At 40.1% G+C, this 19,404-nt stretch overlaps 2 protein-coding genes across 2 annotated transcripts in view; one reads left to right on the top strand and one right to left on the bottom strand.

The window, feature by feature from the left end:
* Positions 1 to 19,404, top strand: part of LOC148652400 (uncharacterized) — a 71,798-nt gene that overhangs the window by 8,608 nt on the left and 43,786 nt on the right. The window lies entirely within an intron of this gene.
* LOC148652401 (nardilysin-like) lies at positions 4,531 to 17,433 on the bottom strand. The gene is made up of 9 exons (XM_088597615.1): positions 17,422 to 17,433; positions 16,548 to 16,650; positions 15,846 to 15,968; positions 14,893 to 14,950; positions 14,645 to 14,718; positions 13,696 to 13,765; positions 12,998 to 13,075; positions 12,310 to 12,430; positions 4,531 to 5,681 (listed from the first exon to the last, which is right to left on the bottom strand). Exons 1-9 carry the CDS (start codon positions 17,431 to 17,433, stop codon positions 5,628 to 5,630), a joined length of 693 nt encoding a protein of 230 aa, XP_088453741.1. The 3' UTR covers positions 4,531 to 5,627.

Genomic DNA, 19,404 nt, shown 5'->3' on the forward strand with positions numbered 1-19,404 from the left:
CGACTAAGGCTTTCTTTGGATCACGGCTAGGCTTTATCAGCTCCTGCAAGTGGGTTCATTCACTGGTTTCGGTTTCTCTTACCGAATCCGTAACACCTATGTGCATAAAACTAAATTTTCCCTAGAACTGGGAGAGTTGTCAGTTGGACCAAGCCTGATGTTTTAAGCTGCCATCTGTGGGATTTTGACTGAATGCCTCTAAGTCAGAATCGCTCAACATTTCCAGTTGGCGACTACATTACCCATTCTCTAATCTCTCCTTCAATGTCTTCGGAATAATATCTCTTGTTAACTTGAGTACAATTGGTAAGATACCATCAAAAAGGCCATTTAAGTTCCTTTGTCTGCCCTTTAAGAGCTTTGACAGAGATAAGGATTTACGTGCCTTTAGCTTTGTGCTTAAGCTGATCATTTCATTATTCCGTATTTTCCAAAGGATTTCAATAACCAAATCCTATTGCTGAAGTGTTGCTACAGCCCATTTCAGCAGGTGGGTAAAGAGCTTGCTCCAGTAGTTGATATGTTAGTGAGGGACCCTTTATTGCTGCTTACACCCAGGGCCGGCTCCTGGCAAAGGCAAACTAGGTGACTCCCTTGGGCCCCAGGGGCCACCATGGGGCCCCCTCGATGCACACCACTTTTTTTAATCGCCACGTTCAAATGTGAGTGAAAAATGTACTGTAACGTCTTCTTCTGTTGCTGCGGTGGATGATCCTAGTGAAAGCCCGATCAAAAACTGACCAATCATGATCAAGAACGTAATGCTTCTGAAGCGCAGAAAAGAAGAACCGGATAAGCAATCTTGAAACAGAGGTGTGCCAAATTAAGTCACTGTAATAACGCATTTGTATTTCATAGGCTTCTGCGTCTGTCCGATCCATGTAACTGGTAGTTAAGCCACGTTTTCAGGCTAGACACAGCCTGCTGGAGGTGTTTTACTAGACGTTAGCACGTCTGTACACGTGCTGCCTGGGTCACCCGGCTAAAGATCAAGTGACTGTACAAGTGACTGTTCAGCAGTTATACATTATCAGCTTTAAAACGCATTCATTTTCTTTGCAGTTTCTCCTGTGTTTAATTAAAAGGTGTTTTTTGTAAACCCAACCTAATTCATTTATTTCATTGTTCTAAATATTATTAGTGGAGTTATTCTTAGTGGTATTATTAGTAGTGAATATGGAGGGGCCCTTTTCCAAAATGTTTCCAAAGGCCCCCAAAAAGGGTTCTGAACTAGTTACCAGGGAGTCGTGCATCCAAGCCCTCTTTGAGCAAAGCAATATCTTAACACATGAGCAAAATCCAAAACAAAGTCCTGTTACAGGCTAGCATGCTAATGTCCTTCTTTCAGACTACCTGACTTTATTTCCTCAGATCTGATGAGGAAAATGATGATAGGAAGGGATTGTTAAAACTGAAGCATACCTTCATACAGTATGTTAACCATTTACTATGACCCGGGGAAGGGTCATCTCTAACAGGTATTTCCGAAATGAAACACTGAAAATGCTAGAGATTGACCTTAGCAAGATGGCGAACAACGAGACACAGCTGAGACGCATCAGGAACCGGAATATAAGTGGCCCAGAGGCAGTGAACGGGGCGGAAGCCGGTAAGGTGAATGCGTTTCGGAGGAAAAGAGTGGAAAGAGGTGGATGTTAAGGATCGGGCTAACCAACGACTGCAAGGAGAAAAGGTTTATGATTTTGGATTACGGACACTGGTTTAGGATACATCGCGGATTGTCTTTATTACGAACTTTTGGAACTCGGAACGAATCAGGACTAAGGGAACGGATTACGGACTGTATTCGGAAGGCAGGTGTTGGAAGAAACGCCACGGATCGGAGGACAGTAAAGTGTGGTGTAAGTACGACCTTCGTTTACATAAACTATCCCCCGGAGACACCACACTGTATACACCAGATACACAATTACTCATTAATTACTCACTAATTACTCACCAAGGTCCAGTGTGGAAAATAAGCAAAGGGAGTGGCTAGGACAGAAAGCACTGACTGATGTTTCCCAAGGATCAGGTGTGAAACACTGCTTCATGATGTAGAGCAAGCCTGAAAGACCAAGCTGTTCTCACATCTGACACCCCTATAAGTATCGGAAAGATCAGTGCTCATTGGCTGTGTATTACTGGAGCCCGGTTGTAATTGATTGTGTATTGTGTCTGTGTTGGAAGGAGGAACATTAACCTGTGATGCCGAGAACCAGAGTCTCTGTTGCACTGGATCTTTATATTCTGGAGTACTGTGGGAAAATCCATCCTAAACTGCATTACATGATTGTTACTGTGTTTTGTGTTAACAGCAAAAGCATGATAGAGATATCTGAAGTGGCTGCTCAGAGGAAGCACACCACATTTTCACTGGCTAAGGATTCTGCTACTTTATTGCTTTTAAATGATGTCATCTGCCTTCTGTAGCTTGAATATGCCGTTGAACAGTGATGACATTTAACGTGTCGCATGTAAAATGGTATCCCTTGTAGTGGGTCTTAAAAAAATTCATTAAGTTTTGAAACAATTCTTTTTGTTTTTCAATTAGCTTATATTACTCCTTTGTTTAAAAAGCAGACTTTTGTGTCCAGCCTGCTCAGTAATAATTGGCCCATGTCTAAATGTACCATTTTCAGCAAAGGTTCAGGAACATGCAGTGTGCCTTTGCTTAGAAAATCATCAGCAGTCTGCAAAGAAGCTACAGAAACTATTTCTGTATGGTTTCAGATATGTGGCTAGTATAGAAAATGCTCATTAGGTTTGCTAGTGATTTATCTATTAGTGTTGATTCTCTCTCTGTATATTTTTGTTCTGTTGGACTTTATTCAGTGCTGCTGTTGATCCAGTTGATCGTGTCTTCTTACTAAATAGACTAGAGATGGTTTCCAGTGCTATTGGAATTGTTCTTGTAGTTTCCATTTTCCCTAACTGATAGGAAACCATTAATTCAAGTTAACACTAGTTTTCCTTAATACAGTTGGTTACCAAAGGTCCCACAGGTCCCTCATAGGACGTACTGCTGATTATTTTTAAGGCCTTAACTGTATTAGCTTCAGATTACATCAGTAACTTTCTATTGCTTTGTACATTTCCATGCTGTCTGTGTTGTCTGTGCTCTGATGTTCCTTCTGGACACAGCTCAGGGCAGTACACTCTATTGCTTCTTGACTGTAGAATTCTTTCATTCATGTCAGATCTTGTACCTAGTTTAAATCTCCTCATGTTTTTTTTATACTTGGCTTTTTCTTCTGTTTGAGCATCAAATTTAATTTGTTTAGGTTAGTCATCCGTTTAAGTGCATCATAATTTATATGATTAAATACAAATGTAAGGATCCAAATATATGAATGGTGATGAGGATGATGATTAGAACATAAAAATGTTGCAAACAAGATGGTTCTAAGATCCAACTTGCTCATTTGGTTTCTTGTAGTTAATTGATCTGATATTGTTTAGCTGTGTTCTTGAAGGATCCCAGGTTATAATCTTGATTCTGCTACCTGTCTGGCAATATGTTTCAGGCTCCTGAAACCCCTTGAATAAAGCTATACCTTCTGTTCTTGATCCTAAATCCACTTGTTGTTACTTTTCACTTGAGTCCTCTATACCATTCTTCAGGATCAACACTGAAACATATTATTTGTTCTTGTAATTTTATTGAACTGTATACAGTATGCTGGATAGTCCAGTGCTACGGTGTAACCCTACTAAGTTATTTTGTACTGTGGCAAAGACGCACTCTGATTCCCCCAAAAAACAGAATTATGAAGATAAAGGGAGCGGTAGGCTGCTAATCTCTCCTTGCAAAGCATTTCTGCAGCACTTGAGAGAAAAGGGGTGTGTTGCTGTGTTTAGTAAGTCAGGAAGGAGATATTGGAAGAGATTATTACTGCCTGCTCCAGTGTGACTGAGGTTAAGAGGTGATTGCAGCCCTGTCATGTGCAATTAGTTTCCTTCAGGTGACAACAAATCACTGGGATTTGCGGGTGCATCATAAGCTTTGCTTTTAAAATAATATTTTCTCACTTTAGTAACCTGATTGGTTACTAAAAGTGGTTCACAACCTTTTAGTGGAGAGAAGAGATTCCATCAAGCCTTGTGTGGATTGCTACAAAAACCCCAGGCCAAGGATCGAGCTGTGGGGCTTCAGTTTTTCTGTAGCTTGTACGATTTAACCCGTACTCCTGTCTTATTTACAGTACAATATTTCCATGGCGGGGGCAAAGGAATTTTACTGTCTTTAACTCATGCTCACCTTATGATTTCCTCAGGACACTGCAGGGCAGGAACGGTACCGGACCATAACAACAGCCTATTACGGGGGTGCTATGGGCTTTATCCTCATGTATGACATCTGCAATGAGGAGTCCTTTAATGCCGTGCAGGACTGGTAGGTATAACACAAGTGTCCAAGGCAGTATTTCAGATATTTATCGGGCTGCTGCAAAAAAGTTCAACGAAAAACTTCAGGATACAAAGCAATACAAGTGTTGTGTTCCATTTCACTAAAATAACAGGTAATCCTCGTTTTCTAAACACTTTTATATTGGAAGCGCAATTCCCACTCTTTAAGACTGTCTCTGCATAACATTTCAGTTCTAATTAATTAATTGGATTATACTATATAACACTTTTCACCCTATTACATATAGAAAGCGACCCCTTTCATCCACTGTTGAAATAGAAAAAATGAAGTGAGAAAATTGCTCCACTAACTTAATTCAGGGGGATTTAATTCAGTACGCCAAAGTAGAATTTAGCTAGGACACTGGCTAAAACTAGTGATTTTAGGAGTGTACCATGGTACAATGACTTTATTTAATGCCTCACCTGCATGTGTAGTGTCCCCTGTTACAAAACATTGTGATATTGCTTTTGGAAGTCCTTGTCCAGAAACAAAGAGCACCACTTATTGGGCAATCTACACAACGTACTGTATAGCAGCATTCTTGTTTTTCTTCGAGGTCTCCCGTCCAGTCCTGACCAGGCTCAGCCTTTCTTAGTTTCTGAGATCCGATGAGATGCACAACTGGCTGGACTGGCGTTCTTTTGAAGGTTTAACGGGAACTGTCACAGGCTTCCTTAGCTGCTGAGTGGAATGTTCTGTTCGGTATTCCACAATACATCTGGAGTCAGTTTAATTCACAGGGGAGAAACAAAGCTTAGTTTCCAAATTTTGGGATATCCCATAGTGCTTTGCGACCTAGCAGTTTCTGTATAGAGTAATGATGTACTCCTCCATAACCACTGAACATCATTACTATGTACTGTATGTTTCTTCTGTGTTTCTTAGGGCAACCCAGATCAAGACCTACTCATGGGACAATGCCCAGGTCATCCTGGTGGGCAACAAGTGCGACATGGATGATGAGCGAGTGGTGCCAGCAGACAAGGGCAAGCAGCTGGCTGACCAGCTGGGTAGGTCCATGAGACAGCTGGGTAAACTCCTGTGGGAGCTGTCAGACCCTCCTAGTACAAGAGTTAGGAGAAGCAGAGAAATAAATAGGATGGAAACTCCTTAAACTTAAACAGGAAACCGACTGGCTTTGTCCAGTTTTTGGCAACTCGTCACGGTTTTCCGGCTTCTTCATTGTTCAGTGGATGGGGTGGCTGTGAGGGCATCAGACCAGTCTGTAACATTGCTGTCCAGTATAAGCGTGTCTGCTGAGCTCCATCTGATTGACGGGACAATGAAAATATGGTAAACATATACTCACATTGTAATGTAGTAGTAAGTCATTTTTTAAATGTTGTAGTTCGTCTTGTAAAAATGTTACGAGTACATCATCTGTCAACAATTACACAGGTTCTGTTTCCATATTGCAGATTTTGGTTACGTAATATTATTTTCTAATTTCACGTTGTGAATATATGATTTGGGCAAACAGAGCCGCAAAGAAGTACATTATGGGTTGTTGTTTTTTTGTGCAGTTTTATCTAGAACAAGCGATGCTTAAACCTTTGTCTGATTCTTGTGAAACTATCCACACGACAGTTACCTAGGAGTTGACTTCACTGATGGGATGTTTCTAAAAATCCATCCACTGTAAAACGTCTTCTCCACTTGTCCCGCATACTGTATGTATTCGCTAATGAAGCTGTGTGTTCTGAGCCTGGTTCTCTACATTTCTGTATGAACCAGCTTAGAGGGCTAAAGACAGCTCGTGTTTAAATTGAGTGTAAGGTAATTTATGCTTCTAAAGTCATGGTCAGCATTTATTATTGTACTGTGCTGTAAACTTCTTCTGTGCCTAATTACATTATTTTATAGCTTTATCAAATCTGTACGTTGTCTGTCGATAATGTTTCTGTAGTGCTTTTTCAGCCCTCAGCATGTGACTGCGCCGGTGGCGCTGTGGGTTAGGTTCCTGACTTCCATGTCACACGGTCTGTGATCGAATCCCATGGAACTACAGTATGACTTTATTTTTTTTAACAAACATTTCTTTGAAAAAATGAAACATTTCCCTTGGTCAGAGATTAAATAAACCCTCGCACCAAACAAATTTATATTTCTAAATATCACAACATGATCGAATTTAAGTCTTTTTAATAACAATGAATAGTCACCTATGCGTTACAAAATAAACATTTATATTGATTTGAATCGCGTTTTGATTTAAATCGTAAACGCGTGTTTAAATATATGTGTTTAAAGGCGATATACTGTATAAAAGCGCTGATTCTTATGGAATGTGTTCCGCCGGGGATTCAAAAAAATTTTTTTTTTTTAAATCGCGTATCTAAGGAAAATTGCAGTATAACTTTGTTCATGCACATCATTATACAGTATCTCATTTTGTATTTCTATAAAAAAAAATCGTTTGCCCAGCCACTATTGTTGTTATTGTTTTCATCCTGTAAAGGGCTTTGAGGAGCACAGCTTTCTCACCACTTAGATTACTTTTTGACACCATCCTTACACAAAGCAGAAACTTGTATTTTCCAATGACATACAAGTGCAAAGATTACAGATTTTAATCGTCTTTTTTCTGAACCAGGGAAAATCTGATCATGTTTCTCTGTAACAATAATAAAAAACTTTATTTTACATATCACCTTTAAAAGTGGCATCTCAAAACAATACAGTAGATGTAAACCACAGATTACAAAGTAAATACCCAGACAAACGCAAACACGTTTTTAATAAAATGCTTTCATTCATTCAACAGAGAGAGAGCGTAAAACCTGGGTGTAACAGCTGTTCCTTTTTCTGATCACTCGCTCTCTGGATAAACGTCTCGCCTGTCCAGTTCTAACAATTTATTTTAGTCAAAATTTTATATATCACCTTTAAAAGTGGAATCTCAAAGCAAAGTAAATACCCAACACTGATTGTACCCATCTGTCATGCTAATAAAACACCTTGAATTGAATTGAATTGAGGGAGAGAGGGGGGGAGGGCGAGCGAGATAACCAGGACGCAAGGCAAATAAGATACACTCCACAGGCATTCACAACAGCAACATATGAAACGTTTGCACATATAGTTAAGTTATTACTTGGTTTTCAAAGTGCAATGAAATACAATATTATTGTTGTTGCTGTTCTTGTTGTTTTTATCCTGTAAAGCGTTTTGAGAAGCCACCTTTAAAGGCGATATATACTGTAAAAGCGCTGATTCTTATGGAATGTGTTCCGCCGGGGATTCAAATTTTTTTTTTAATCGCGTATCTAAGGAAATCTCAGTATAACTTTGTTCATGAACAAACAGTGGCATGTTACATTATTATTAGTTTTTTTGTTAACAAGGCTCGCCAGCTAATGTGAATCGAAACCTGTCTTTCTAGCTTTTAAAGTCGTGCGATGTGTAAGCCACAATTCAAATAGAGAAAAAAGAGCTGACTGACAAGATTTAAGATGTGGCTGTCGATGTTGGATTAAAAAAAACACATTGCCCGACGTTTGTTGCATTGCTTGAAAAATAACTTTATTTCGAGAGACTGGATAAGTAATTCAAGTGTTTTTGTTAACTTCCTGAAAAACAACTAATAATTTAACTATATGTGCAAACGTTTTATGATATGTCGCTGTTGTGAATGTCTGTGGACATGTGCTGGCTGGACAGGAGGCTCTACTGTACACAGAGAGGGGCGGGAGGAGGGGACAAGCCGATACATACTCTTAGAGTTTGATTAATAGGGAATATAATACAAAAATATAGTACTAAAAATAAGATACACTCTACAGACATTCACAATGGCGACTGTCAGAAGATAGGACACAGCGGCTCAGGCACCCGCTGAATGGAAAAGGGGCACTTTAATGTTCTGTATGGCTAATACTAAAGCCAATATTAATATTCAATACTTTAATATTCTTTTCTGTATGTTTAACAATAGTGGGTACTGGCCTAATTCGTCCCTGCTCCCGTTGTTAGGTGTTAATGTGTTGTTAAGTGTGAATTTGTACCTGTTTCCCTGAGGTCTGGCTTTTTTTCTGGAAAACCATAACTCTGGTCTTGTCCAGATTGACTGTCGGCGCCCAGGTCTGACAGTGCTGCTCCAGCAGTGCCAGGTTCTGGCGCAGCCCCTGTTCTGTGGGCGACAGCGGGACCAGGTCGTCTGCAAAGAGCAGGAACTCGATTTCCATAATTAATGCAGATCAGTAAATCAAGGGACAAAACAACTATTGCGCCCGGGTCCTCAATGGGCTTAACGTGCTAATGCGTTGGTTTAACAGTCCGGGTGTGGCAAGCCTCTAATGTTTAACCTTTAACTGTTTTTCCATCTACTGTATTGCTTTGAGATGCCACTTTTAAAGGTGATATGTAAAATAAAGTTTTTTATTATTGTTATAGAGAAACATGATCAGATTTTCCCTGGTTCAGAAAAAAAGATCTAAAGTGCTACACCTAACTTTCTTAATTCGTATGTAATGTATTTAAAGCAGTGAACTACTGTAGGTGTAACATAACATTCAGAAATACAATCGAGAACAGTTTTGTGGTGTTTGTTTAGATGAAACATTCCTAAAACGTATAACGTAACAAAATTAAAGACGATTAAAATCTGTAATCTTTCCACTTGTACTGTATGTCATCGGAAAGTTTCTGCTTTGTGTAAGGATGGTATCAAAAAGTAATCTTAGATGGTGAGAAAGCTGTGCTCAATGTATTTAAGGGACTTAAAAGTAAAAGGAGATGCTTCATATTGCTTGACTAATTTTAAAAACTAAGTTATAAATGCAGTTATAAATCCCTCGGTGCCGCGCCGGGTGTAAATATCAAAATATACATTCGTCCCGGGCAGAGGCCGAAGAGCGCCCGGCTGGGGTGCGCGGGGAAGAGCAGGACAGGAGTGAAAGGCGGGGTTTAGGAAGGCGTACAGTCTGGGCAGGTATAGATTACACTTTTCTAAAACGTATTTGAAAAATAAAAACGATAACAATCTAATCCTTCCACGTTTGATCCCAAAATCCCAAGAAATGTAAATCTAAACGGGTAGAAAGCTATGCTGAAAGTTTATTAAGATACTTAGAAGACAAAGATACTGTATCAATTTATGTTGCATTAGCCTGATCATGATTAAAAAAACACATATAATTAAACACGCGTTTGCGATTTAAATCAAAACACGATTTAAATCAATATAAATGTTTATATTGTAACGCATACTGTCCAGCCTCCATTTCTCTATAAAAATTTACTCTATTACACACACACACAATAGAAGCAGGAAGCAGAACATAAATATAATCATATCGTTATTAAATTCTTTAGATACGCGATTCCATATTATATTAGCAGAAAAGCTTAAAACTACCACTTTTTCACACGCTATTTCACATGCTAGTTAAATACTTTGATGCTTAAAATCGTTAGGGAGAAATGGAATACCAGTGTGTATTTTTCCTTTAAAGTACCGATTCCTGGAATCTGACTGGCTGACACCCTTCTGAAGTGGTTCCATAAAAATCTGGTATACGGAAAATATAAGCGTTGATAAAAAAGCCTGGATTCTCATGGATCTCATACAAGTATCTTTTAATACAGTCTTTGCTTTGCTCTTGAGGATCCTTGTGATATTTTGAGCTCTAGTTGAATGATAAGTGTCGCATTTTAAATCATTTTCGTAGTTAGAAATTATGAAACGCCCTGTTAAAAGCAAGGGAGTTTTTATGCCTGTTGAAGTAAAACAAAATGCCTGACAAAGTATGGCTTGGACAGATTCCAAGTGCTTGTACAAATGTGCTAAAGAAATTATACTTTGAGTATACAGCTTGTCCAAAGTCATTCATTATTAATACTATTAGTAATATCTTCGGTAAAGGCTTTGATGCATAAATATTTCTGATAAAGGTAGGTTGTGTACTTTTGTCCAACTGAGCAATCTTGCTTTCATAAAATATACCAACATTTTAATGACTGATGATTAACATGCTGTAATACACAGTTCAAAATTAAGAGCTCAAATGCTGTACATGAGAGGTTAAGCTCCCCCTGGCGGTTTTACAAGGTGACTCCAGATAGTTTCCGGCATGACGTCAAATGACACGATTAACTGCGTGATACTGCGTGAAACCGCGTGATACCGCGTGATACCGCGACACGCCCACTGGGGTATGCCGCGAAATACCCCACCCATTTTGAATGGCTGCATCTGTACCTCTCAAATACTGTAAATCAAGTTAAAAATATCTCAAGACCGATTCTGGTCATAATGAAACCAAGTTTCGTGTATGTTTTCTTTAAAGTACCGAGACCAGCCATATACTGTATGTTTAAGTTCCAAAATTAATATCGTTTATGGCCTTCACACGCGTTGCAGTATGCTCCTATTCTTTTTATGCTCAGCTACTAAGATTTCCCTTCAGTGGTAAAATTCCATATAAATATTCAATACTTAAACGGGCACAGTTAAGACATTAAATATACATATACATACTGTATACAGTACAGTTTGCATACGGTAATATGTTTATGTTCCTAAATCAATCTCTTTTATGAGCATGTGAAAGGCATGGTGAATCGATTCTCAAAAATTACTGTACTTTGCATGAGTGGTGTTACTTTTACAAAGATGGTCAATGAAAAAAAGAATGTGGACAAGGGCAATACTTTGAGTTTACACTTACAGCTTGTCCAAGGTCATTCATTATTAATACTATTAGTAATATCTTCATTAAAGACTTTGATGGCGACAGCTCAAACATGAGAGGTTGAGCTTTATTAGCTCCACCTTGTGGAAATTCCGGATACTATTATTTTGCTTACGGTATTATAGGAGAATTTACGGTAACTAGCAGTATTTACCGGTAACTCGCGGTATTTACCGGTAACTCGCGGTAGACTGCGTACAGCGTACCGGAAAATAATGCGGTATCGCCCGCGCATTTTGAATGGCTGCATCTGTATGTATAAATTTCATTAAAAGGTATTTCTCTCTCTCTCCATTCTCTACTTTATTAACTGTGCTGTTTATTTTATATATATATATTATTCCAATTAAAGAGTTTTAAAATGTTTTTTTCCTTTGTTATTTTCCTCTCCATTGATATAAAGGGGGAGGATGGACATTTCCTCTCTCACTGCCACACGGACTGCTAGATGCTATTACATTGGGTCTCTTGCTTTCTAACCCCTCTATGATCAGCACATACATCTGTTAACCATTCAACGACAATAAACCCTGGTGAGTCTGCAATTCTGCTCTCCAGTCCCTCCTTCACCTCTTGTAGACACAGCTAGGGCAACTACCTGAGGATGGCTGCAATATAATGAATAGTAATTCTCCACCTGTGTTTATGCAACATTTAAGAAAGGGGTCGCTTCTGACTTTTGTCAAATTTGGATTACATGAAGACTTACAAAGACTCAGGAGTGGGTGTAATTGCATCAGTTGCCATTTTACAATTTAGCCTAAAAAAATATCTAGCTGAGCTACAATCCAAAAAATGATTGAAACGAATAAAAACGAAAAACAACCACTTCTTCTGAGAGATCATAAACAATATGGAGTATGGTAAATATTAAATTGCCATGTGGCAGACAAAAAGTAAAAATGGTCTGCATGTGCACACTGTGCAGAATCTTAAACATCTTTGGTCCAAAAGCCAGAAGCAGAGGGAGAGCGTGTTAAATAAAACAGTATCTGGTTTACCTTCACAGCTAGAAAGACACAAAATCACACAGTTGTACACCATGAAATACTGAACTGTAAATGATAGTAGTTATAATTTAACACAAAATTCAGTGATTTGAGCAGTCCACCCAGATGATTTGCCTTTTTCAGCTTTGCTATTGGGTACGATTACTATCAGTCCCACTGTTGCCCACCCCAACCCCCCACAGGCGAGTCTGGCCTGGTAGAAGTTCTGATAGCCCTCATCCGTCAGTGTAATAGAGATACTGAAGATGGAGTATGTGGTGTTCCGATCGAAGCCGGACTCACTGTTCCCCCCAAACAGAGCAAGAGCCCAACACCTACAGGAACAAACCACAAACTGTTCTCATCTGGTCAAGTCTACTGCACTGTTCGGAAAATACTGAGCACAAAATCAATTAAAAACATTCGTGCTTAATTTACTATCACAATTTCCCACATTCCTGGAGTATTGCAAGTTAAAACAGGTGTAAAAATGAACTCCAAAACTGAGGCACTGGCCAGGTCTTCTGTTCAAACCTGTATTGCTCTTCTTCATTTGCTGCTATTCCTACTGCTTAGTTCAAAACTTCTATTTAGATATCCATCCACCAGCCATACGGGAAAGGGTGTAGGATGCCTGCACCATCATCACTAGAATCGAATGATTCACATTAAAGTTTCATTAGAAAATGCAGTGGAGCACACATTTTGTTGGCATTTTGGAGCAGTTTTAAAAGCAATTTATGTTTTACCTCTTTATGTTCATTTCAGTGCAGGAAGGGAAGGGGTTTAACACCAGCTGATATTTTTCATACTAGGAAGTAAAAAGTAACTTGAATTCAGGTAATTGAAGTATGCAAGGAATCTCAACTACATAAGATGACGCCGAAGGACCTTTCACTTACTTTTTCCTGAGCAGGGACAGGATGCTGCCAGTGCCTTCATGGCCAATCAGCCAGGAAATGTAATGCAGAGGCTTCACCCTAAAGGACAGACACAACAGCAAAACAGCTCAGGAGTGCTCTTCTTAACATGCTCAGCTTTCAGGGAAATTGAAACGGAAGGAATGATTCTGACTTTTAAAAAACAGACTCAATGATTTGACCACAAGATCATATTTCTCAATATTGTCAATTTACTCTTACTTCAGCTTTACTCTAAAAGGAGTAAAAAAAAACAGTATGACGCCTTTAAAATGGTCCTAGACCACCAATCATTAAACTTAACAGAAAATAAGAACAGTTTACAAATGTCATGAAGTCATTTGACATATCTAGCTACCAACTAGTTCCTCTCAGGACCTCATCCAGCAGTTTCTTGAAAGAAGCCAGAGTATAGGCTTTAACAGCATGGCTGAGGAGGTTGTTCCATCCTCTACAACACTAACCACATGCAGCATCAAGAAGCCTGTTTTTGGGGAAAAAGTAGTTCACCTTCACTTGCTTGAGACATTGGAAAAAATCATCGTAAACAACCAGCACTCAGCAAGACCTCTGACAAGGACAGCATACGAGATGGGAGGTGGGGGCCATGGTAAACAATATCAGCCTGTTTCGATGTGTTGCAGCATCAGTGATGGCAGGGGTGGGGTTCAGAAACACACCTGTAGTGCTTCTCCTGCGGAGGCAGAGCCCAGGTGAGTGTGAGAGCGTGGACCTTCCTCACAGGCACCACTGCAAGACAGTCACACACAGTCTCAGGACAGGCACCATGACAGGGCTTTCGCCCTCCACATTAAAAAGCTCACTAGCAAGTCCGATAAATCAGCACCCCTTCCATCAAACCACAGGTATAGTAATATTCCACCACCATTTGTTTGGAAATTAGCCAAATCTGAACTGGCCACTTCCACTTTTACCTTAATTTTAAATAAAAGTGCACAGACAACATCAGGACAGATGGTTTTCATTATAAAAGAGGAACAAATGAGCTCTTGCATGTCGAATTTCAATTCACTTCAACAAATACAAATTTTATATCAATTGACTGCCGTTGAACCACACAACATGGTAAGTATGTTACTGAACAAAAGACAAAGCCCTCATTTTGATACTATGTTGAAAAATCTCCTCCTGGGATCATTAAAAACCCATTAAATGGGATCCATTTAATGGGATCATTAAAAACACTAGCTCCAAACTACTAGCTACAGTTTCAGCGAGACCACTGGCAGTGCAGTCGCTGAATATGCTCCAAATTTTGGAAAGGTTTGGATGAAGACAGTGTACAGGTCTCACGCTTTCATGCGAAGACATGCCCCTGTCAACAAGATCTGTGACATCATCGAAAAGGATTAGTGCAAGGGGATAGAGGTAGAGAACCACCAGCTGTGTGTTTTGCAAGACTGATACAGAAACATCGCTGAGGATGCCTGCCTCGTGTGTGGGCTAAGTGGCACAGACAAGACGCAAACTGAATCCTGGCGGATGGACAAACTGGGCTTGGCAGACTGGGCTGGACCTGGCCTACGGGCCACATACTGTATTTGACCACCTTACTTCAGTGGGACAGTGTGGACCCACTCAAACACAAAAGCTTCTCACCACACCCACCTCTATAGAGTTTGTTGAAGGCAACAGTCTCGAACGGGTCTAGGAGGTGAGAGAAGTCTGGCTTAGGCAAGCCACTGAAACCAAAGCAAAAGCAACAATCAGTTACCACATGCAAAATAACAGATAACCAAGATACTGTGCCCAGCGAGACAGCCGATTTACTCCACCTCTCCCTGAGACTGGACAGCACATGCCGCAGTGTACTCAAACACCCTCTCAAATGTGCAACTACTGCAGCAGAGACTCACTTGTTAGGAACACAGCTGAAGATCTCTCTCACCCAGGCCTCCAAAGTGTCCAGGGTCTCTGCAGCACAGTAGAGAATAGAGTAATCCTTACAACTGCTCAATATAAACGCAGAGTGACATATATTTCATAGAATGACACCTGAAGAAGGCTCCACGGCCGAAACGTTTTGTTCTCTTTCTTCTTTTTTTCAGCATGGAATAAAGCTATTACTTGTTCTATTTCATAGAATGGTTTGTTTGTGCTAGTAAAAAGATACTCTCACTTAAAAGAAACAGTTCTTAACTATGAAGTTGTTCCAGCACTGAATAAACCAGTAATGGAGGTGTTAAATGTCATTTAATATAATACTTCAACTTGTACATCAGGATCCACTTGATTTAATATCTCTTTTATTCTTCCACTTTTTCAAATCTTTCAATATTGTACAACTGCAGACATGTAAATACTCTCTCAGTACAAGGTGGTACCATAGTACTGATCTGCATGAATCAAGACCTTAGTTATAATTACTTTTTTCCCAGAAATCTTTATTTTAAAAACATGACTACAAATTAAGTAGCACAACTGAAAAGAGTTAAACTGGATTGACTCATTTGCACATCTTTCAAAATTCCAATTTCAAGCACAGGTCATCTCTGACAAACCTTGCATATGCATAGCTATTATTCATGGTAAGGAAAATGAGTCTGTTTCTAAACTGTTACACTCTTGCTAGGATCCCATTTGACCTTAGATGGGCCACAATCATTTCCAAGATCAACTGCACCTGAGGCAACACTGAAAATGCAATCCAGCCAGTTTTACCTCTTAACTGCACAGCCCAGGTCAGATATATCTAAAATGTGTAACACTGGCACAACAAAAAAAAACTCAGCTAAGACTCAAAAGGGTGACCTGACATCCATTTTTCAAACCTCTGGCACCCTCAAGACCCCCCCCAGCAGGGCGTCACCTTTAGACTGCACTGCCAGGGTCATGTAGTGGGCAGAGTAGTGTCGCTGCCAGAACTCCTTCAGTCGCGCGTAGGTGTCGATGTTCTTCTCTCGGGGCTCATGCTTCAGAGTCTGAGCGTTCACTAAAAACACAGACCAGAAAAAACAGATTTGCCACAGAAAGAAAAAAAAAACATTTCCACCATGGCAGCAAATATCTTTTAACAACTTTGTTTTGTGGCTAAATTTCAAGGTTTCCAGGTATAACTAATTCTCATAATGAAACGTACAATACCCTTGATTTTCAGAGTGAACAAAAAGAAAAAATTCCCTTTCTAGTTTTCCAGGCTGCGAACTCTGAAATAAGCCAGTAACAGCCGCTGGATACTTTAGGCTTTTATCCATATTTAAAAAATATTTCAATTTGTATTTACAAATCACAAATTTGCATTGTGTGGTGATCAGTTAATGTTAATAATATATATTTATGATTATGAGCAGGCAAAAGATGTTGCAGCAATATGGCAATAACACACTTTTTAGAGCTTGTACAAGTGTTACTTGTATATGAACCTGTTTTTCTGAGGTGCATTTTTTTTTCACGTCACATTCCTCCACCAGCTCCTCGAAATCGCTGTCCTTCTCATCCTCATCGTGTTCTGACTCTTCCTCGGTTCCCTCCCCAGAGTCATCTTCCTCTTCCTCCTCCTCCTCCTCCTCACCCTCACTCTCCTCTTCCTCTGAATCTTCGTCTTCTGATTGGGATGCCTTCCCATCCACACTGGTTAGATCTGAGATGAGGAGAGCTTTCAGCCTGTTGTCCAGCTGTATGTATCAAGAACAGAAAACAAAGCATCACAGGCCCGAGAAGAGATTTCAAAGCTTCATTGCTACCACTGCATCGGGGCTAGCCAGGCAATGCTTAATACAGTAGGTCATTTGGGAGCTGTTTTCTGGCAGGAGAGAGAATTACATTGATGGAAAAGGTTAACATTCAAACTGAGAAACTGTTGAATTAGCCAGCACTCTGTGGGAAGAAATAACTAAATGATTTACTAGCCAAAAGAAAGTGACTGAATTATTCATGCGTACCTAATGAGTCAAGTTTGACTGACTGGTCCTGGAAATATGTAAAACTGATTTTTAATTTTATGTGGGTTTTATTGATTCCAGGTCTATATGCAGAGTGCAGTACAGCACTAACTATGTTTGCAATGCACAGCCTCTTTGTGCATGTTCTCCAACTGGAGACTCTTTAAGAGACCTATGCTTTCAAAAAAGCAAGACGCATTGATGGACAGGGGTATAACCACACATAAGTGGAAATCTTTGGGTCAGTTCCTGGGCAACTAAGATATGAAACTGAGATTTTTTGTAAAAAAAAAGAAGGATGTGTTTTTATCATCAGTACCATGCTGGCAGAGTTTTATCTTCACAATGATGATTAATAAGTCCTAATGTGAAAACTGGTCAAAAGAATAAAAACACCAGCTCTCTCATAATGATTGCAAGTGGCATGCAAATGAGAAAATACAGAACAGCTTAGATCCTGACAAAATACTATAAGGAGAATTCAGTTTTCCAAGTATCTGTTACCAGCCTGTCCATAACAATAAGAAACTGAAACAATCTTTCTACTCCCCCTGACAGCAAATTAAATTTCCCCAGTACCCCAAGAAATATTTTTGACTCACACAATTATATGTATATAGACTGTTTAAAGCATTACAGTTTTAAAGTGTTTACGAAGTGAATAGGGAGCTGTTAAATACAGTGGACCTTTGAGAACAGTTTGTGTTTTTATTACACCATTAGAAATGAAGTTGAAATGAGAGAAATCAGGACTCGGAAGTATGTTACACTTGACACTCCTAAATGTGAGTAAGCTGGAAAGCTTAGGGAAAAAAAGCTATGCCAGTATCATTTATGCAATGTAAACTCAGATGATCCACACATGCCTGGACATTTGAGACTATCCTTGTTGAACAGTGGTATAACATTACATACACATTAACAGCTGACTGCTCATACCCAGTTTTGAGTTACAGGACAATATCCTGTTCATATGCAATCTTGGTACTCTGCCTCATGTATTTGTGATTCTGGTTAATTTAGGCTTAATATATCTATTGGTTATCTATTGGTTAAAATGGCTTTTAACTATTTTTACATGTATACAGCTACAGACGTAAATTTTGGTGTCCTCCGATTTCAAGAATCATTCCTTTATTCGCAGGACTATTCGTGGACAGTTAACAAAACATCCTTAAAAGACATGCAATATTCAATATGAAATACTGAAGAGTTTATCCAGCACAGCCTCTGAGTTCATCTAGGTTTGCACCCATACACTACGGGAGCTGTGATTTTCTGAACTGTGGAATAGCTGTTAGTAGCTGTTAAAATTAATCAACTGAGCTGCTCAAAGAATCGGGTGTTCGTTGTGACTGCATGTCTGGTCAAATCACCAGAAAATAATGTCATCACTTTCGCGAGAATTGTTTTAATTACTTTGGATGGCACACCGCACTCCCGAAAAGTAAGCGGACTTGAGGAATGGGTTAGGAAGTCTTGCACAAAAACTGTGACCGACTCCCCATGACGTGTCGAGTACACGAGCAGCTCACCTGGACTGCTTGGGGTCACTCGGCGATTTGACAATGTCGGGGTCGCCCCTGTTGTCTTCGCCTCCACCGCCGTTATCCCCGGAGGCTCCCTGGTCTCCTGCTGCCGCTTGGCGTCGTCAAGCACACCCGTGCTGGACGGCTGGGCAGAACCGCTCCCAGTGCTCTTGGACTTACTGGTCAGAGGCATGCTTATGAAGTGGTGACCTGGGCAGGGGAGCTGAGAGCCGGAGGTTAGCAGGCACAGTTCTGGGGCAGCTGGGGAGGGTTGTCGGTCAGCCTGGTGTTCTTGGCTCCAGTGACCATCGCAGGGTCGGTGTCCACGCTCTCGGACATCTTCACACAGATGATGTCCACCAGGCGCTCAAACACCTGTCTGACACTGATGTTCTCCTTGGCACTGGCTTCAAAGTACTCAAAGCCTACATTAAAAAAAACAAGCAAAACAGAGGATTTTTGCTTTTCTTTTGCAAAATGTTGTAGGAAAAAACACACAGACAGGCAGAGAAGCTTGGGGTCAGAGTGCAGGCTTAGCCATTTATACGGCACCCCTGGAGCAGTTGGGGTTAAGGGCCATGCTCAGGGGCCCAACGGAATAGGATTTCTCTGCCAGCCGCAGGCTATGAACCGGCAACCTTTCAGCCACAGGCGCAGGTCCTTAGCCACAGAGCCACCACACTGTACCAGTTACTCATTCATTTATTATAACATCCATTCCTCACACCCAACTCAGCGCGAAAAGAACTATGGCCAAGAAGCAGTCGTAGCGTCTGAAATCTTAACAAGGCCGAAACCTGAAACCGGGTAGAATGACTATTATTAAAAAGAAAAAAATCAGCTGGACCCTGCCACTACAAGGACCAAGTTCAAAACGCCTGAGGCACCTAGTCCAGGGAGAATTATTACACACAACAAAAATCTTAAAACTGCACACACATTGTGTACATTCACATAC

This window comes from Lepisosteus platostomus, chromosome 11 (assembly GCF_059453375.1).
Source record: "Lepisosteus platostomus isolate fLepPlt1 chromosome 11, fLepPlt1.hap1, whole genome shotgun sequence".
Taxonomy (NCBI): Eukaryota; Metazoa; Chordata; class Actinopteri; order Semionotiformes; family Lepisosteidae; genus Lepisosteus; species Lepisosteus platostomus.